At 38.7% G+C, this 19646-nt stretch overlaps 1 protein-coding gene across 29 annotated transcripts in view; it reads left to right on the forward strand.

Moving 5' to 3' along the window:
- The first annotated feature begins 1983 nt into the window (after window positions 1-1983).
- NRAP (nebulin related anchoring protein) overlaps window positions 1984-19646 on the forward strand; it is a 62812-nt gene continuing 45149 nt past the window's right edge. For 23 of the 29 annotated variants that reach the window (XR_010589328.1, XM_008166336.4, XM_042855257.2 and 20 more), the window contains exons 1-11: window positions 2006-2287; window positions 2653-2747; window positions 3553-3640; window positions 7938-8042; window positions 9653-9757; window positions 10571-10678; window positions 12019-12123; window positions 12452-12559; window positions 14302-14406; window positions 16914-17018; window positions 18981-19097. Coding sequence is in view for 28 of the 29 variants with exons in the window: in XM_008166336.4 (XP_008164558.2) it covers window positions 2216-2287; window positions 2653-2747; window positions 3553-3640; window positions 7938-8042; window positions 9653-9757; window positions 10571-10678; window positions 12019-12123; window positions 12452-12559; window positions 14302-14406; window positions 16914-17018; window positions 18981-19097 (1113 nt within the window). In the remaining variant the exon portion in view is untranslated. The other 6 variants (XM_042855256.2, XM_065552449.1, XM_042855264.2 and 3 more) reach the window with 6 other exon arrangements.

Here is a 19646-nt window from a genome sequence, read left to right on the forward strand (position 1 = left end):
AGATCTTGGGAGACAGACCTGTCCTCGCTTACAGACAACCCCCCAACCTAAAGCAAATACTCACCAGCAACCACACATCACTGAACAAAACCACTAACCCAGGAACCTATCCTTGTAACAAACCCCGATGTCAACTCTGTCCACATATCTATTCCAGTGACATCATCATAGGACCTAATCACATCAGCCATACCATCAGGGGCTCGTTCACCTGCACATCTACCAATGTGATATATGCCATCATGTGCCAGCAATGCCCCTCTGCCATGTACATTGGCCAAACCGGACAGTCTCTACGCAAAAGAATTAATGGACACAAATCTGACATCAGGAATCAAAATACTCAAAAACCAGTGGGAGAACACTTTAACCTGTCTGGTCATTCAGTGACAGACCTGCGGGTGGCTATATTACAACAGAAAAACTTCAAAAACAGACTCCAACGAGAAACTGCTGAGCTAGAATTGATATGCAAACTAGACACAATCAACTCCGGTTTAAATAAGGACTGGGAATGGTTGGGCCATTACAAACATTGAAATCTATCTCCCCTTGTAAGTATTCTCACACTTGTTATCTAACTGTCTGTCTGTGCTGGGCTAGCTTGATTATCACTTCAAAAGTTTTTTTCTCTTAATTAATTGGCCTCTCAGAGGTGGTAAGACAACTCCCACCTGTTTATGCTCTCTGTATGTGTGTATATATATCTCCTCAATATATGTTCCATTCTATATGCATCCGAAGAAGTGGGCTATAGTCCACGAAAGCTTATGCTCTAATAAATTTGTTAGTCTCTAAGGTGCCACAAGTCCTCCTGTTCTTCTTTTTATAGTCAACAGGACTATTCACAGTGCTTAAAATTAACCACATGAGTAAGTCTTTGTATAGTTGGGGCCATAGTGCTTACTACTGTGTCTCTTCAGAGCAGGGACTTTGTCAACTCCATTTTCTATGCAGTGCTAGTACGCTGTTAGCATTCAGTAAACATAGTAAGTTAAGCAGAGTTGGGTATCATCAGGAATTGGATAGGAGGCTTCCTTATAGTACCTAACTGCTAAGGAGAGTGGTGTTGTGGATTCAATAGATTGTAGTTTACTCTAGAGGAAAGTACCTAGCAATGTCCCATTGTTAAGGGACACTGCTGTTGGAGGTTCTGTAATTCAGGTGAGATGTAAAACTTAGGCCCTGACCACTTGCAGTTGTGAAAAATTCCATGGTATCTTTTGAAGGGGAGGATTGGTAACCTCCAGTGTTAGGAGTGACAGTTTACCTATTCACATTATTCCATAGTTCCATTTGGATGAGGCATTTTTCACTTTCTGATCTACACTGCTCTGCTGATGCGGTACATTATTAAATAGCTGCTTTGTGACTGCTCTTTTGTGGTTGATAGGCCAAGTGTCCCGTTTGTTAATGTTTGGAATTCTTTGAAATAAAAGGCTTCCCCCAACCGCATGTGGGGCCTCCCTGTATCTCAATGGCAGAAGCAATAGGAGGAGGAGAGGGGCAGAGAATGGGCTTGGTATTGGCATTGCCTCCCCACAGCCCACCAAGTGCAGGTGAGTTGGGTTAAGGGGAAGTAATTTGCTATGGTCTGCGATGTAGCAGGAGCAAATGGGGAGCACAGAAGAAATTGTGAATCTCTGAGTTAAAGTTTCTTCCCTGAACTTCTGGGGTGGCACAGCTACCTTACACAGGGCTGTTCCTAAAGGAACAGACTATCCCTTAGTGAGCTCATATACCCCACATGGAGGTGACCAGCTATCTACTAATTTGATAATGGTACTGTTGATACCATTAGCTCCATCCTGGGGTTATGACAGCTAGTATTAAACTGCAAAGCCTAGAAACTGAATGACCAGTTTCTATCATTCATATGAACATGATTCTTTTCTATGAGTTCACTCTTCTATTTAGAGAAAGATGTCACTGAGAGCTCCCCTTCTGTACGTACTTACCCAGTTGCCAAAATAACCCCTCTTCGTAACTGGCAGCTTTAAAAGCCAGCCAGCAGCTGACTTCAAAGCAGAAGGTCAGCAAAAGGGAGTGAGAACTTCGATTCAGAACTTTAATGTGATCCTGGACTGCAGAGCAAAAGGGCTTGATTGGGCTGTTTGGAGTGTGTTACATACGGACTGGAAAGTCATCTTCATAGTCTTCAAACCTTTTGTGTATATATAGATATATATATATTCTTCACTCTGTTGATTTCAAGATGAATGTGCAGCCTTGTGCTAGATGCGGCTTTGGGGTTTACTCTGCTGAGAAGATTAACTGTATAGATCAGGTCAGTAGACATTCTCTATCTTGGTCATTTTGAACGTTAATAAACATATGCATTGGTACTTTACTTTTGGGCCTAATCCTGCTTCCATTGAAGACACTGCCAAAGCCCCCCAGACTATACATTCTTTATTCCTACTGGATTTCAGAACTGAGATGAACTTCATTATAAAAGTTTGTTGGAACAAAATTAAAAAGAACAAATTCGAAATGACAATAGATCTATTTAGTACATGTTCATTCACACAGTGGGAAATGGTTATTAATTATATGGATAGAAGGGATCAATATTGCTGTTTAAAATCACTAGAATAATACAATATGAAATACAAGTAACTTTCACTATATTTTTATCTTTTGGAATTCTAGACATGGCACAAAGCCTGTTTTCACTGTGAAGTCTGCAAGATGATGCTAACTGTAAATAACTTTGTCAGCTATCAGAAAAAGCCTTACTGTCAAGCGTAAGTGTGTTTCCTTATAAAAAAATAATCATGGTGTAAAATTTAAGTTACCATAATTCATTAGAAGAGTATGTTTGGGACAGATTCTGGTCTCACATATTGTGGTGTGAAACCAGAATAACTCTACTGATTTAGTTGGTGTTCGTCTTGGTTTGAGCAGGGGATTGGACTAGATGACCTCCTGAGGTCTCGTCCAACCCTAATATTTTATGATTCCATGATACTTCAGTGGAATTACTCTGGATTAATATGGGCAGCACTGGCAGATGAGATGAGAATCTGACCTCATATGTAACATTTCCACATTTGTCATGTCGTCTTGTAGCTTAAAAGACACCAAAATAAGTGTCATTTGAAGTATTTAGAAAAGTAAACTATTGTGACTATACTATGATTTCTGTATCGGCGACTAAGAGTTAACAAGATGTGAATTCACTTAGTAGCCAGAAAAATATGTAAAATGCAGATTTTAGAGGGAGGGTTTTCTTCTGAAAGTTTTTTATTTCATAATGATCAATTCCTGTCAAATTTGTCATTTGAAAGGAAGAGATGACAGTTGTTTTTTATTCTATTATTCTCTTTTGTTATTAGAAACACAGCATTGATATGATATGATCATTAAAATTAATTTAGTTGTAGGCACCTACTTCATAAAACAATAACTTGTGTGTAACCCAATAGTCATGTTGGGGTGGGGGACAGGTTTGTTCAGTGTTTTTAAGAAATATCAAACTAAAAAGAAAACCTATCTTTTTGGTGGTCAATAACATACATTTCTAATTTCCCATTACACTTTCTTTTGTAGCCATAACCCAAAAAACAACACATTCACAAGCATATATGAGACACCAGTAAATATAAATGTGAAGAAACAATCAGAAGCAGTAAGTGAGGTAAGAAGCTTTAGGAACAAGTGTGTTTTATATTCAGATGTATTTTATGTTTAAAAAAGACACCATTGTAGTCATGTATTCTGTTCTAGAAATGTTCTAAAACACAAAGTCCAGACAGAAACTCCTTCTCCTCTCCCATGGTCTCTTTGAGAGTATTAAAAGTTTGTATCCAGGTTTGGATCAGAATTTTGCAAATGGGCTCATAATGGGCCACAACAATCAAATACACCCATACTTAAGGGGTTTGAAATCCAGATTTGGATTCAAATTTCCCAGTTTGATCCCATCTGTAGCTTGGTTATGCTGGTATATAGAATTGTTACAATTGTCCCTTAGAAATATATCAATTTTATGTAGAAGACGACACATTTTGTAACATTTGTTATAAATATTTCAGTGAATGCTGGAGCTGGTTGGAAAATTTTGAAATTTAGACAAATTAGGGAAAATGTCTAAAATTTTATATGCAGTGTTGCTGTAGATGAGTCGGTCCTAGGATATTAGAGAGACAAGGTGGATGAGGTAATTTTGTGGAATATTTTTTCCTTTTTTCAACAAGAAATTTTTTTCTATCTCTGGTGAATTTGTATCCTATGTGTTCAGTATTCATTTTAAAAAGAGGAATAATGTATTGTGCCTGTTCAACTCTACATTGGAGAAACAAGGTGGGTGAGGTAACATCTTTCATGGAACCAACTTCCGTTGGTGGGAGAGACAAGCTTTTGAGCTTACGCAGAACTCTTCTTCATGTCTGGGAAATGTATTCAGGGTGTCACAACTAAATACAGGGCGGAACAGATTGTTTAGTGTAAGTAGTTAACACATATTACATGTATTCTAGACCTGAATAAGAGTTCTGCATAAGCGCAAAAGCTTGTCTCTCTCACCAACAGAAATTGGTCCAATAAAAGATGTTACCTCATCTGCGTTATCACTCTACAAGGCTACAACACTTCATACAACTCTACATTATAAGGCCGTTGAGTTCCATTGCAAAGAAAGAGAGCAAAACAATAGTTTTGTCAGTATCACTAGGAAACCCCAAGGTAGATTTATAGCCTTACTTCTTGTACATTTGGGGCCTCACAGTCCTTACTCAGGCAACGAATCGATTTAATATTATTGGGAATCTTCCTGATTGAGAAGTGCAGGCTCAGTGTGTAAAGGGATACTTATCTAATATTCTAAGTGGCAGTGCTCACAGAAAATTGCTAGGAATGCTGAACAAAGCTGTGTAAACTTGATAGTGTCAGTCATGTGGGTTCATGAAGACATTTTCTTAAACTTTTTATCGCTTGTTTTGAATTCTGAGTTCAAATGAATCTGAAAACACCAAGCAAAACTTGACTGAAATCCCCAAGTCTTTGATACCAAGCCACAAAGTAGCTTCAGTTTTATTATAATCTGTACCCAGGAGGGTTTTCAAGCATCTTATGAACTTGGGCTGAGATTTATAAAAAATACAAAGTCAGGTTTTGCATGGTTTTGTTTTGAGAACATTTTTACTGAAATATTATGGGTGCATTGGATTTTCTTGGGGGAGCTCAAAGTCTTTTTGTTTGATGGCATTCTTTCCTGTCTTGTGGTGTTTTCCTCCAAAGACATTAGTTTCAATTTTGTATTTCTGGTAACTTTAACATTAGAAAAGTACATAGTAAGATTGCGAATAACCACTGGTAACTGGCCCATTTCCATATGTAATGTTGCTTTATTGACTTTAGTCCCCTTTGATACTATAAAAACTACTACTATTATTATTATTATATATAGTAAGCATAAACTGTGTGTTCATACATGATTTCACATCCTACTAAAAATTCTCTGTAAATAAGTTGTATTATTTAAATTATTGCACACACTCTTCATATTTTCTCTGCTTTAAGGACAATGCAGGCATCATACATTTAGCAGCATTCATCATACGTTGCATTTTTTCTCCCATTTTTCTTGCACGCCATTTTTATGCATCAGGTTTTTGCAATAACTCAGACACTCTTACAACAACAACCAGTATACTTCCTTTAAATTGCGTGTGACAGAGCTGGTCTGGAATGAGTCTGGGATTATTGCAGGTTCTATTTCTGTTTGCAGACTGTGATATGAGATCGCTGTTACTTCCAGTGTGTTTGTGTGTATATATACATGCAAGGCAAATTATAGTTCAGAGATCACTTTCCCTTCTTTTCTCACCTAGACCAGCTCCTGTCCCTTTCAATCACATAGGGAATTTTGAACTCCAAAGGGGGGGTTGCTAAGTGTATTTAAGGGCCTGATTCTGCAGTTCTTACTCACTGAAAGTCCCCATTCACTTATATGGCAGTTTTTGGTCTAGAACTGCGTATGCTAAATGTATAAAAGAATTCTCACTTGAGAAAATATTTGCGCTGAAATGTTAATGATGTCAAGTAAAAAGCATATTCAACTGGTAAAATTGAATAAGCTTTTACTTGAGAACATTACATTACATTAGAGAACAAGGATGGTTTTGCTCTTAAGGCACTAAACTAGGACTCAAGATATGAGTGCAATTCATTGCTCTGCCACTGACTTCCTGTGAAACATCAGGGAGTCACTTAATCTATCTCTGCTGCTTCTCTTCAGCTGTAAAATGGAGATATTGATACATATTTTCAGCATTCTTCTGTCTTGTCTATTTAGATTGTAAGCTCTTCAGGGCAGCAGCTGTTTCTTATGTGCAGGTACAATACCTAGCACCGATAGCGCCCTGATCTCAGTTGGGGCTTCTAGGTGCTATTGCAAAACAAATACTAAATTATAATAAAGTGAAGACATGGAGCTCAATTTTGCCATTAATTTACATTTGTGCAACCTCACTGACTTCACTGAGGTTGCACAGGATAAAGGAGGTAGAATATTACCCACTGACTGATACACAGGACCAATGTTTCATAGTAACACTTGAACTGTATGTTCTGTGCAGATTTCTCTCTTGATTTCAGTTGTCATTGTATTACTGGTGTCTAAGAACCAAATTCTCTTCTCAGATTTTCATGGTAGGTTTCAACTCCAGTGTGCTGCTCCTCCTATATGTATAACTCCAGTGTCAGCAGAATATCTTAGGCTAGGTCTACACTACCCGCCTGAATCGGCGGGTAGAAATCGACCTCTTGGGGATCGATTTATCGCGTCCCGTTGGGACGCGACAATCGATCCCCGAATCGACGCTCTTACTCCACCAGCGGAGGTGGGAGTAAGCGCCGTCGACAGAAAGCCGCAGAAGTCGATTTTGCTGCCGTCCTCACAGCGGGGTAAGTCGGCTGCGATACGTCGAATTCAGCTACGCTATTCACGTAGCTGAATTTGCGTATCTTAAATCGACTCCCCCCTGTAGTGTAGATGTACCCTTAGTCAGAAGCCACTTATGTGGACCAGAGAACAGATGTTTGCACTAAGGGATAAATCTAACCTCCTTCTCCACCGATACCTTAGGCAGTGGTGGAAGGCACGCAGAATGCAGGTCTGTGCTCCTTGCATGGCACAGAGTCTAGTGCTTGTGTGGTCTTCCTGTATGGCAGTTGGTAGGTGGAGGATGGTTGATAAACAAAAGAATCGAAGTAGAGTTGGCAAGTAAAGGGGACTCTGGTGGGGTGGCAAGGAAGAAGAGAGTGCAGTGAGCAATGGTTTCTCAAAGGCCGCAGAGTTTGGGTTGTCTAGGCCTGTGTGTTTTGTAGGTCCTAACATAAAATGGCGTGTCTCCATGGTCTGGCCTACACTAAAGGGGGGACAAATTTAAGTTATGCAACTTCAGCTACGTGAATAACGTAGCTGAAGTTGAAGTACTTAGATCTACTCACCGCGGTGTCTTCACTGCAATGAGTCAACTGCTGATGCTCCCCCGTCGACTCTGCCTGTGCCTCTCGCTCCGGTGGAGTACCGGAGTTGATGAGAGAGCGTTTTGCTGTCAATTTATTGCGTCTGGACTGATCGCTGCCCATCGATCTAGCGGGTAATGTAGACAAGCCCTATATCTGTATATCTTTAAAAATATATGGCTGGTTCCTCAGTTGATGAAAATTGGCATAGCTTTCAATGCCAGTCTACACCGGTTGAGGATCTGGTACATAGATACACACACAAAATAGCAGAGGTGTGCATTTGTTCATAGCTTTATGATGTTAGGAAGTAAACACAGTCTTGCACTGGTTTAAAATTATTCTCGCTGCAGTTTGCACTTACTGTATAGTACTAAGTACCCAGGCACGTTCAGCACTTTCCCACCTCAGGCATCCATGATGCGAGAAAAACCTATACATAATGATGCCATTATTTTTTGTAGATTAAATATCGAGAAGAGGGGGAACGATTCAAATCGTTTTTTCACTGGGATGTGGCATCCAGAGATATGGAAGCGGCCCATAGAGTTCAACAGCTGGCCAGACAGGTTAGAGACATTCTTCAAGTACACATGTTCATGTGAGCAGCTAGTATGAAATCCACCAAGCATTGGCCTGGTATGAGCTACTGCCCCATGCTAAATGGGATGATTATTGCTATGCTTTTATTCACCATATTTCAGTCATGAGAGTCCATTTATTATTATTTCCTTAATAGCTTGTTTAACTTTCACTTGCTTTTCCAGGTAGCATATTTTAGTCATTAAAAAGAGGATAGCAAGAGTCAGGAGATTTGGATTCTATTCCTGACTCAGCCATGGAGTTATGCGTGAGCTTGGTCAAGTCACTTACCTTCTCTGTACCTTTGTTTCCCTTTCTGTAAAATGGGTATAATCAGACTTGCCCATCTCTGTAAAACTTTCAGAGATCCTCAGATGAAAAGTGCTGTTTAAGTGCTAAGTATTATTATAATCCAACATTTGTCTTGCCACTTTTTCTATTTACTGCAAATATTGAATGAAATTCTGGCCCCATTAACGTCAATGGTAAAACTCCCATTGACTTCACTGCGGCCAAGATTTCACCCATTGTGTTTTGCTAGTGGTTTTTTTCTGCCTACCCCAGTTTCTCCTCTGACTTGATCCTGAAGTAGAGCCATAATGCTGAATTTGTGACAGTATTAATTTTCAAGGTGAGTGTCGCAAACACAGGATCAGGGACAGGAAGAAAGTGGGCAGGGAGTTAGGAATCCCTGATTAAACTCATCTATGCAAGCTAGTAATAAAGGGAGAACAGAAAACTACTGCCCAAGATAACTATTTTTTTTTAAAAGTTTTTTGCTAGTGTTAAAAAATAAATAAATCTCCCTTAACATAGAGATGGGAACAATAATAGAAAATGTAAAGGGCTAGCTTGATGATTTATTGGGCTATAGAGCCATTCATCTTATTTTGGTGGTTCAGACCCATCCTACGTTAGTAATAAGTAAAATATGCTGCTTTTGAAATGGTCTAAGCCCATTATCACTCTTCTTGGCAGTCTCAGCAGACAGCCCAAATACTCACAAGTCTATAAATAACTGTCCTCTCGAGAAGATGTCCCTTTTGGCAGGGCAATCTGGATGCTGCCTGTGCAAGCAAATAGAGGACTTCACTTTTCAGAGCTTTCAATCTGGCACTTTTCACACTCTGGATTCTTATGAAATAAGTCTGACAAAAAAGCAAATATCAATCTTCAATTGCTGAATTTTCAGTTTTCAGATTTGCGTGCACATTTAGCACAGATTTAGCACCAATAGTAATGCTGGTCTAGCAAATTCATTGCTGTCTGCATGATGTTTGGCGTTACTCAGCAAATGTTTTACTGGAGTTTTGGGAAATGGGCCCTAATTTCATATCACTTAAGCAAATCTTATGGAACGTGCTCAGAAATATTCTTTGATGTGGAAAGGGTCAGCACAAAATTCATGACACTTAAGATCTGCCTATGTTCTCCAAATGAGACTGAAGAGGAGCATAGACCTCATGCTTTCCCTCTGCATAGGAATATGTTTCACCCATAATGAATGATAGTTTTCTTTTCCCTGCCTGGCAGATTAACTGTTCGGGTTTAAAAATGAGTAGACACATTTCCGCTGACTTAATCTTTCCTTTTTTAGAAAGCCTACCAAGCTGCATATGAGGAAAACAAATCCTGGTATTCTGGAACCATCCCAGATCCCGAAACGGTCAGGATAGCTCAGGCACAGAAGACTCTCGGTGATGTATGTGGGCTGACTTTTGCAATCACTTTATTTGTATGAGTTATAGTATTCTGAGGACTTTCCAGGTTAGAATAGCCAAACTTTCAATAACAAATTACAAAAGGAGACGGTGACATGCATTTACTGCTATGTTGAGAGAGCGTGTTGAGCCTTGTGAGTGCTATCTATATATACCGTCAAGGTCACCTAACAGTTTTAGTGCCAAGCTTAGAAATTATATTCAAGTGGAACTACCATGAACTTCTGCAATTAAGATACTCTCCTGTAGCTGAAGTGTAACATCTTAAGTAACTTTGATTGTAGATGGAATCCAACATACTCTACATCTTCCAGTGGTGCTACCACCTATAGGCTGCACCAACAGTGGATTACACATCTTATTTTTTGTAGAGTAGACAAGGATCCATTGCCGTTCCATCAACCGGAAGTGAATGGAAATCAAACTTGGTATAAGAATTGAAGATCTGTGCCTACGCAAGGTGGCCTTTACTAAACTAGTGACTAATGTAAATATTTTGTTCGCAAAAATATTGATGGAAAAGATTATAAACAGATTTTTTCCACTTTACATAGGAAATGTTCCTAAATTTTGAACTTATAAAATACATTGTCTTTTATGTGTCAATTATTTTAAAACTCTTTAAACATGTGTAGCCAAACCGATGGGACCTGTGATTTCCACTTTGGTTAAGTCCATTATAGGTTTTTAAAAGTCATCAGGATAATATAACCCAAAACAATTAGAATGTGTGCATTAAAAGAGGTGAACAGAGGGTTTTTCTTTAACAAAATACAAATTATATAATTTTCTAGTTGAAGTACACAGAAGAATATGAACAACAGAAAGGCAAAGGCAGCTTTCCAGCCATGATGACTCCAGCTTACCAGATAGCTAAGAAAGCCACTCTGCTAAGCAGTGAAGTAAGTCCCAATTTGTGTGTGTCAAACTTATTGAAGTTCAGCGAAACTTGGATTTAAAACAGTTCATGTTAAAAGGTGCATTCCATAGCCAACAGTAATTGTAAAATAACTCCCGTAAAAGTGAAAAAACCTTGAATGTGATACATTGACACAGGAGTCTCTAGCAAACTAGCTAGCCTTGGAAGAAAGTCACGTATAACAAGTGGAGCTTGAAACTTGTCTGTTTCACCAACATAAGTTGGTCCAATAAAAGATGTTGCCTCACCCACCTTGTCTTTCATGTATAACAAGTGACAGTATGGGCATTTTCTAAGATCTATGGGACACTTATGACATCATGGCCATCTCAAATTTAAAAAAAAAATGAATTGCTGTACCATTCTATGCCATCTCAAATTTAAAAATAATTAATTGCTGTACCATTCTATACCCTGTGAATTATTTACTCTTATTTTCCTTTTGTATTTTTATTCATTTATTTATCCACTTATTCTAACTTTTTCATCTCTCTTTCCCTTTTAGTATGTAAAATTATATACCAATACACTAGTAAATTAATTTACCTAGAATTTACTTTAACTTATCTATGCACGTAATGTACCATGTTATAAAAATAACAATCCAATCCAAAGAAATCCAGTGAAAATAAGAACCATACAAAGCATTTGAAAAATACTGCCGTGGCTTCCATGTATAGCATCAATCATTGCAATAATACAATTGTAAGCTATAGGGGTTTGGGTCATTACTGAAGAATCTTGTAGTGATTTTATTGAAGAATATTGTTCACCCAAAACAAACACTTCGGACCATATCAAGCTGCTCCCACTGAGTTTGGAGTCTTTCCATTGACTTTAATAGGCATTGCACTGGGGCCTTAAAATGAAGACCGCTTACTATGTTGTAGATATCAGCATAACCACTCTTATTTTTTTTCTATTTACCTGTATCAGTAAAGAGAGAATGCTGTATAAAGTACCAGAAAAAATATTTTTTCCCCATAGTGCAGTTTTCTTTCATTGCCATAAAATGAACACCTTTGGCACTTGATAGATCCAGACAGGCTGAGTGAAATAATAGAACAATTAAACTAATGCACATAGTTTGATGAGTAAAATCAGAACACGCTGTAGTGACAGCCACTTTTAGTCAGTAGTAGATACACCTGCCTTTGTATTTACAGCTGAGGGACTTCTATTAAGAACAGAAAACTGTGAATAATTCATTAGCTGAAACTAAGGTCAGTTCTTCTGTTGCCTTTTCAAGCCTTATGGAAGGAAATACCCAGATATTTGCTAGTAAATAGTTTTAAAATGCATTTTATATCTTCTGTCTGCCAGGTGGCATATAAGCGAGGACATGAAGACAGAGTTTCCAGCTATACCACTGTCGTAGACACTCCAGATCTACTGCGCGCAAAGGCTGGAGAGAAGTTTATGAGTGATGTAAGCATAACAGGAGAGAACAGGCAACCTGTTTCAATCCTGAATAATCCCTAGAGCAGGCCTATCCTGAGTACAGAATGAGGCTGGGGTCTTTGGGGAAAAATAGTATTTGATCATGTAATTAACGACTATACATACAAGGCTGTGAGGTGATGAGGGATGATGGTGAACGAAGGTGGCGCAGGCAACCTTTACTCTGACATTTCCTGACTTTTGAGTGGTTGACTTTGCAACCTCAGTAATGTTCTTTTAAGGTAGCTTTTTTGTGTGTAGCAGATATAAATGTGCGCGATATACTTGTTCCTACATTATCTTGCTTTTTTTACAGCTGAAATACACAGGAGAATATGAACAGCAGAGAGGGAAAGGCAGCTTTCCTGCTATGATCACTCCAGCTTATCAGATAGCCAAGAAAGCTAATGAACTAGCCAGTGATGTAAGTATCAAATGCAATTCTTTTGAGGAAAAAATCCAACAGACTTAGGGCCAAATTCTTTTCTGGCAAAATCCCATCAGTGCCAGTGGAGTTACATCAGCAGAGAATGTGGCCTGTAGGATTTCAGGTAATTATTTTTGCATGGACAGGTCCTGTGTTATACACGAGGGAAAATAAGGCCATTATATTTTGAAAGCAATACTGTTAATCTCTGGGGGCAGAAGGCCCTCCCAAGCTGCACTTGAACACAGAGGAATGAGGGGCGTGGCCATAAGGAGCCACTTGTGACTCTCTGATCCCACTCTGCTCAGCTTTGGCATAAGTTAGAGGAGCAGCTCTAATTTATACCACAGGCACAAGGTCCCTCTTACAGGAGGATTGGTTTTAGCAGAGCTCTGCCCCTGCCCTTGCTCACCCCTGATTCCCTCTCCTTCCCTTTATGTGGTGCAGGAGTGACCTTTGACTAAGAGGCACAAAGTGAACTAGAGAAACCAGTCTTTTGAGTATTAAGTATATATGTATAAATAAAATTAAATATGGGAAGACTATCAAATGTATGTTGGCTCTGGACTGATATTATTTCAGAACCACCCCCCTCTCTTTCCATTCTCTTGGAGTATTATTGTGCATGGTGCCGAGCACTCTGGTGAGGGGCTGAATGCCCTGCATTCCTGCTAAAGTCATTTGGAGCTGAACTCACGTCGCAGCTCTCAGGAGTGCTAAGCACCTTTCAGGAGTGACCCTCCATGGAGCAGTGTGAGCCTGGGATCTTTAGTGAATGTCATTTGTCTGCCTTTGCCTCAGTGCCACAATTACGTTTGTTGTGTACGTTTGTGTTGTTAAATGGGTACCAGCCCCACTGCCAGAAGCTGTGATGATTTTAAAAAAGCAGTTTCAAGGGACGATAACATTACCAGCCTCCTACGAGGCTAACTTAAATCATGTGTGTTCAAACTGACTCATTAGTATCAATTTTTACTCAGGCAGTGAAAGGAAATATGTATAGCATATTGTGCTAGCTACATGGAATGTAGCTTAAAACCAGAATGGAGAATTTTCTGGTTATTAATTCATCAATGAAAGTCAAGAAGGACCCTTAGTCTTAAAGACAAAGGCAGATGTTTGGAACTCATTAAAACTTTATACACTGCCCTTGATCTGTGGAGGAACTCTTATTGGTGTAAAAAATCACCTGTGTAGGATAAAGGGCAAGCTTGCATATAGCTTGTAGGCATTATTTTGACTTCAATAGAGATATTGTAAATCTTGGGCCTGAACTTGAAAGCTGCTCACCTAAAGCTACCACTGGGCCTAGTGACATGCTAGTGATCAGCACCTCTCAGAATCAAGCCTTTTATTATTAAAAATAATTATTGGTGGGCAAATGATCCTGCAGTAGAGTGTGCAAAGCACATTGAGATCAGCTAGGATGAAAAGCACTATATAGAGACTCTGCACTTATGTGACTTATGTGTTTATTTTTAACCTTCTGGCACATCAGATGTTAGCCACTGCCAGATGTAGAATGCTATACTTAGCAAACTAATGATCTGAACTGATATAGCAAGTCCTATGTTCTTAAAATTTTATTAAATACAAGTAGAAAACTTGGCTTCTGAAGACTGGTTGCAGTGGAAATTTTTTGGCAAACCTTTATTATTAACATGTGCATGTGATTTATTATACGGCATGTATGTAACAGGCTGAACTCATCTGGCTTGATCTTCTTTTCTTTCTGTTAGGTGAGGTATCATCAAAGATATGAAAAAGAGATGAAGGGAAAAGCCAGCCATGCAACTGGAGCAGATGATGCTTTCACAAAAGAAAATATAGATCACTTTAGCCAGGTATGCAACAACTAAGAGATACCCGTGTACCCATGCTACAGCTGGTTGTTAATACTGCCAAATGCTTAGAGTTTACTAATGGCAATGAGATTTGCTGTCCCCTGCTGTAAACTTTGTTTTCCCATATGAGAAATCAAGACCTCAAGGGAAGAGCAGCATAATAATACCATAGTCTGAGTACAGTAACTCCTCACTTCCCCGCTCACTCCTTCCCTCCCAGAAAGTCCTAAGCGCCGCCAAACAGCTGTTTGGTGGGGGGAAGCGCTGGGTGGGAGGGAGGAAGGAAGGGGGAGGAGGCGGAGAAGAGGAACTTGTGCAATGCTCCCTTGTAAAGTCAGCCAAACTATGCTATAAGGGAGCATTGCACAACTTTAAACGATCATGTTCCCTAATGGAGCAACGATGTAACTTTGAAACAACGTTAACTGAGAGGACGTTAAGTGAGGAGTTACTGTATGTAAATGAGTGTGTACCATTGGCAGGGGACCATTTCAACCCTGGTCTTTATGGCTTCATCTTTGCTGTTTTTCCATTTGTTAGGAAATATAATTATTGTGGGCAATGCTAAAAAAATCCTAATATTCGTTAACATTTAATATCATAATATTAACATTTCAGTTAAATTATGTCTGTCCCAGGGAAGTAATGGAACTCAGGGGTCCCAATCTCAGGAATTTATATTTCAGAGGATAATTATTATTTTCACATACTGTTCTTGCTTTTTAATCAAAGTCTTTAGGTGAAAAGAGGTGCATGCTTTTACTGACTTAAGATCTTCATAACATTAAACTTCCTCACTATTTTTACCCAAAACTGGCTTATTTGATAGATCCCCCTAGAAGTGTGAACAACAAGCCACATTTGAAAAAGAAATCAGTTTAGCATATACAGTAGCAGAAATTTAAAATCACCATATACCTTCTAAACTAACAAAAGTTTCATTCAAAAAATAAAAGAATAAACAGGACATTCCTAATATTCCTGTACAAAGGTGGCTAATTTAAATGCTTGTGACCTTAAAACTAACTTTCATATTTTCTTTGAGCATGGTGTTGAAAGTCAAATTTGACTTGCTTTTTTTTATCTCATTGGGTCAGATTCTGATTAAATTAATCTTATTCCACGAATAGTCCCACAGAAGTGAACAGACTATGTTTGCTTTAAGATACCACGTAATATGAATAATATTGGTTTCAGACTTGGAACAAGCATAGAAAATTTCAAGAAATTTGCTTGAGGAAGTTATGAAAAACAGAAATTAGAGTGCAAGTTAGAATTCAGCTGGAAGAATGGTATTTTAAAAGAGTGACAGTTTATTTTCATGGTTATTTTGGATTCTCTGTACATATTTATAGCACATTTTGGATATAGAATAGCTATAGACGTTGTTACCATATTACTGACAGACTTCACTGTAGTGTGACCCAACTTATCATGTGACATGTGATCTGACATAGCATGACCCTTTGCTGAGAGAAGTCATAGGAGAAATACTATGAATATTTGTAGCATTTACACTACTCCTGCCATAGCAGGCATCCTCATTTCACCTGATCTGGCACATTACTACAAAAGATTTATACAACGTTACATGATAAGCACATACACGATATGGTTTCTAATGAGGAAATTGTTTTTTCTTTTGCTAAGATTGTTTAAAATAAAATATTTAACAATTTCTTTTTCACAAACCCTTAATATGTTTATGAAAAAGTTAAAAATAATCCTTTGGCTAAATGATTTTAAAGTTCAAAACAACCTTTTTTCTGTAAACCTGGCATTAGTCCAAAAATGGTTCAATTATGTCCTGACATAGGGATAACGTCCTGGATATTCTCATGCAATCTGAAAGCTAAAGGGATTTACTCATATGCTTTTGAGGGCAGAATCTGGTCTAAAGACACATTTCGCTTCATAGTACTAATTCTAGAATAATAATAAATAATAATAATAAAAAAAGAGTGGGCACTGTTTTTGTTTTTTAAGGTATTTGCCACCATAATATCTGAGCACCACTCATTAATTAATTCATCCTCAAAAACCCCCTGTGAAGTTGAGAAGTATTACTGTACCCATGAGGACTACAGTCACAGAGATGTTGAGACTTGCACAGCATCACAGAGGGCATGTGATGCCGAGCCTGATTTGAACCAGATCTCCTGAGTGTCTTAACCATGAGACCCAGTCTTCTTTTCTTTTAGTTTTTGGCCTGGGAGAGTTGGGGTAAGATTTGGAGGTTATATTCATCTTCTCTGTACTGGAAGAATACCATCTTGAAAATATCTAAGTTACCCGTGCTTTCATTGCAACATAAATAAAGAGGCCATAGAGAAAGTTTACACTGTGGGTGATTAAATACATATATTCTAGTATGAAATGAACAAACTTTACAGATAAATGGAAGTAATGAACTATACATGCAAATTACAGAGACTGGGGAGCTTAGAAAAGTCATTAATAATCCACTTGCTCATATGTAATGAATAAACACCCTGAATTTTGTGCAGGATTATATGGATGAATATGAAGAGCACAGAGGGAAAGGAAGCTTTCCTGCTATGATCACTCCAGCTTATCAAAATGCCAAGAAAGCAAATGAACTGGCAAGTGACGTAAGTATAAAACATGAATAATCAATACAATACATAAACAATTAAAAGCAGCAGTTTGTTGAAGTAGTGCTTGGAAGCAGAATGCTAAAATTAAACTAGAAAAACAAACAATGACATTTCACTGCATTGCAGAGCACTAGAGGGCTTGGGGGATTGATGATGTCCGTTATCACCAATGCAAACTGTGTATTTAGTAGTTATAGTTGTGAGATTTGCTACAGTAACTCCCATAGTGAGTAAATATAGCTTGAATGATCTGAACAGTTTCTAGTTTTTTGATTATGTTGTAGTATATCTTTAGTACAAAGCAATTGACACTGAGACAAGAGAACATAGTATCCCATTACTTGTACTAATGACTGGGATATAAAGAATATATAGAAACTAAGACCTCCTATGCAGTATAGTTACAGCTGTGTCAGTCCCAGGATATTAGAGAGACAAGGTAGATGAGTTTTATTGGAACAACTTCTGCTGGTGAGAGGGACAAGCTTTCGAGCCACACACAGTTCTTTCCTTTCCCACATCTGAAGAAGAGCTCTATGTGGCTCGAAAGTTGTCTCTCTCACCTACAGAAGTGGGTCCAATAAAAGATATTACCTCACCCACCTTGTCTCTCTAAGACCTCCTGTGACTGTGGCCTATTTCAATGACAAATCCAGTAATGACCAATTTAAGAATGACTATTTAATCTTCCCTGATTAAAGATGCCATTGTAACAGGTCTCCAAAGTGCTAAAAATCAAAATTATATTTCCTAATTGGCAATTGTTATGAGGGTTGGTTTTATGGTTTTCTTTTTGCTGTACGAGGAGGGTGAACATATCGTAGTATAAGGCAATTAATTTTTTTTTAAAGTCTGAGAAACTGAACGCAGACACCAAAATCAAATATGAATAATCATAACATTTCAGCACACTCTAAAATATCTTTTGTTTCATAACTTACGGGGTAGAATTTCAAAGTTAGGCATTTGCGATTGCGTGAGGTGAGTAGCCTGTCTGTGTACATGTGAAAATTAATTGATTTGTGTGCAGAAGTTAGGCAAAGCACAAATATAAACATCCAGACCCAGGGGTAGAATCCTGATCATATTTAAGTCAATGGTAGAACTCCGAATCCAAATTGGCACCTCCTTCACCTCCCTCCTTTTTAAAATAGGGGGGAAGGGGCGAGGGCATCGCAGGCTCAGGGGAGGGGGCAGGGCCAGTGAACACCCCCCCAGCACATTGGAAAGTTGGTGCCTGTAGCTCCAGCCCCAGAGTTCATAGAATCATAGCATATCAGGGTTGGAAGGGACCTCAGGAGGTCATCTAGTCCAATCCCCTGCTCAAAGCAGGACCAATCCCCAACTAAATCCCCAAATGGCCTCAAGGATTGAACTCACAACCCAGGGTTTAACAGGCCAATGCTCAAACCACTGAGTTATCCCTCCCTCGTGAGTTGGTACCTCTACAAGGAGCCACATATTAACTACTGAAGAGCCACATTTGGCTCCGGAGCCACAGATTGGGCACTCCTGCTCTAGTGAATACTTAGTAACCATCTATAATTCTCTGACTGGCATCTTAACATTAAACTACTGAGAATTGAATTCGTGAATAGAATAGAGTACAAGCCTCAATCAGTTGCTAGCCAAGAATCTGCTAGTGATTAATAATATGAAGATGTCTGTTCAAGTAACTAAGAACCAGTGCTGTCCAACCAATGGGAAAACTTTTGAAGAAAAATACTAAATTGTGAAGTGGTTTCATATGATTACAAGACTGGTGATTTTCTATGGAGATGATTTTAAGAAGTAACACCCTGCAATTAATTTACCTTTCCAACTTATTTACCCTTTTGTTCAAGCATATTAAAACTAATAGAAATTAAGGAAAAGTCTTACTCTGGCTCTTCCAGTGAATGGAAATGACAACGATGACAAAAATATCTTTCTTTGGATTATTTTTCCCTGTTTTAGATAAAATACAAAAAGGATCATTCAAAGATGAAAGGGGCAGCCCACTTCCATTCTCTTTCAGCCGAAGACAACTTAGTTCTTAAACAAGCCCAGAATGTCAACAAGCTTGTCAGTGAGGTAAGGAGTCAAATAGAATTATGGACTGATAGGAGAGCAGCCCATACTAGATACAGCTATATCTATTTATCTCTGGCAGGTAAATTCTGCTTTCTCCGGCTAGGAAAGTAAAAAGTTGTTGTCCTTAATGACTACCACACATGAAAACAATCAATGTGTAGTACAGTTATAAAATATGGCCATTCCTTAGGAGAAACATTCAGGGACAGATCCTCAGCTGATGAAAGTTGTCACAGCTTCATTGACTTCAGGAGAGCTTTGAGAAGTTACACAAGCTGAGGCTCTTCTCATCTTTCCGTGTTTTTTAAAATGAAAGCATCTCCAGATGAACTTAAATAGCTTATCTGTTTCTTGAACGACACGTTTCACTGCATGTGTTTTTTCACGTAATTCCTTTCTGCAGGGGTAAAAGTAATATTTAACACTGACTGGTATGGGGGCCGGCCTCAGCCCATTCGTGCTGCCTGGCTCGTGCTGCCCGGGGCTCCAGTGGCGATTTAAAAGGGCCCGGGGCTCTGGCCCTTTAAAATCGCCGGCCGTGGGGCAGCT

The sequence above is a fragment of the Chrysemys picta genome, chromosome 7, assembly GCF_011386835.1.
Source record: "Chrysemys picta bellii isolate R12L10 chromosome 7, ASM1138683v2, whole genome shotgun sequence".
NCBI lineage: Eukaryota > Metazoa > Chordata > Testudines > Emydidae > Chrysemys > Chrysemys picta.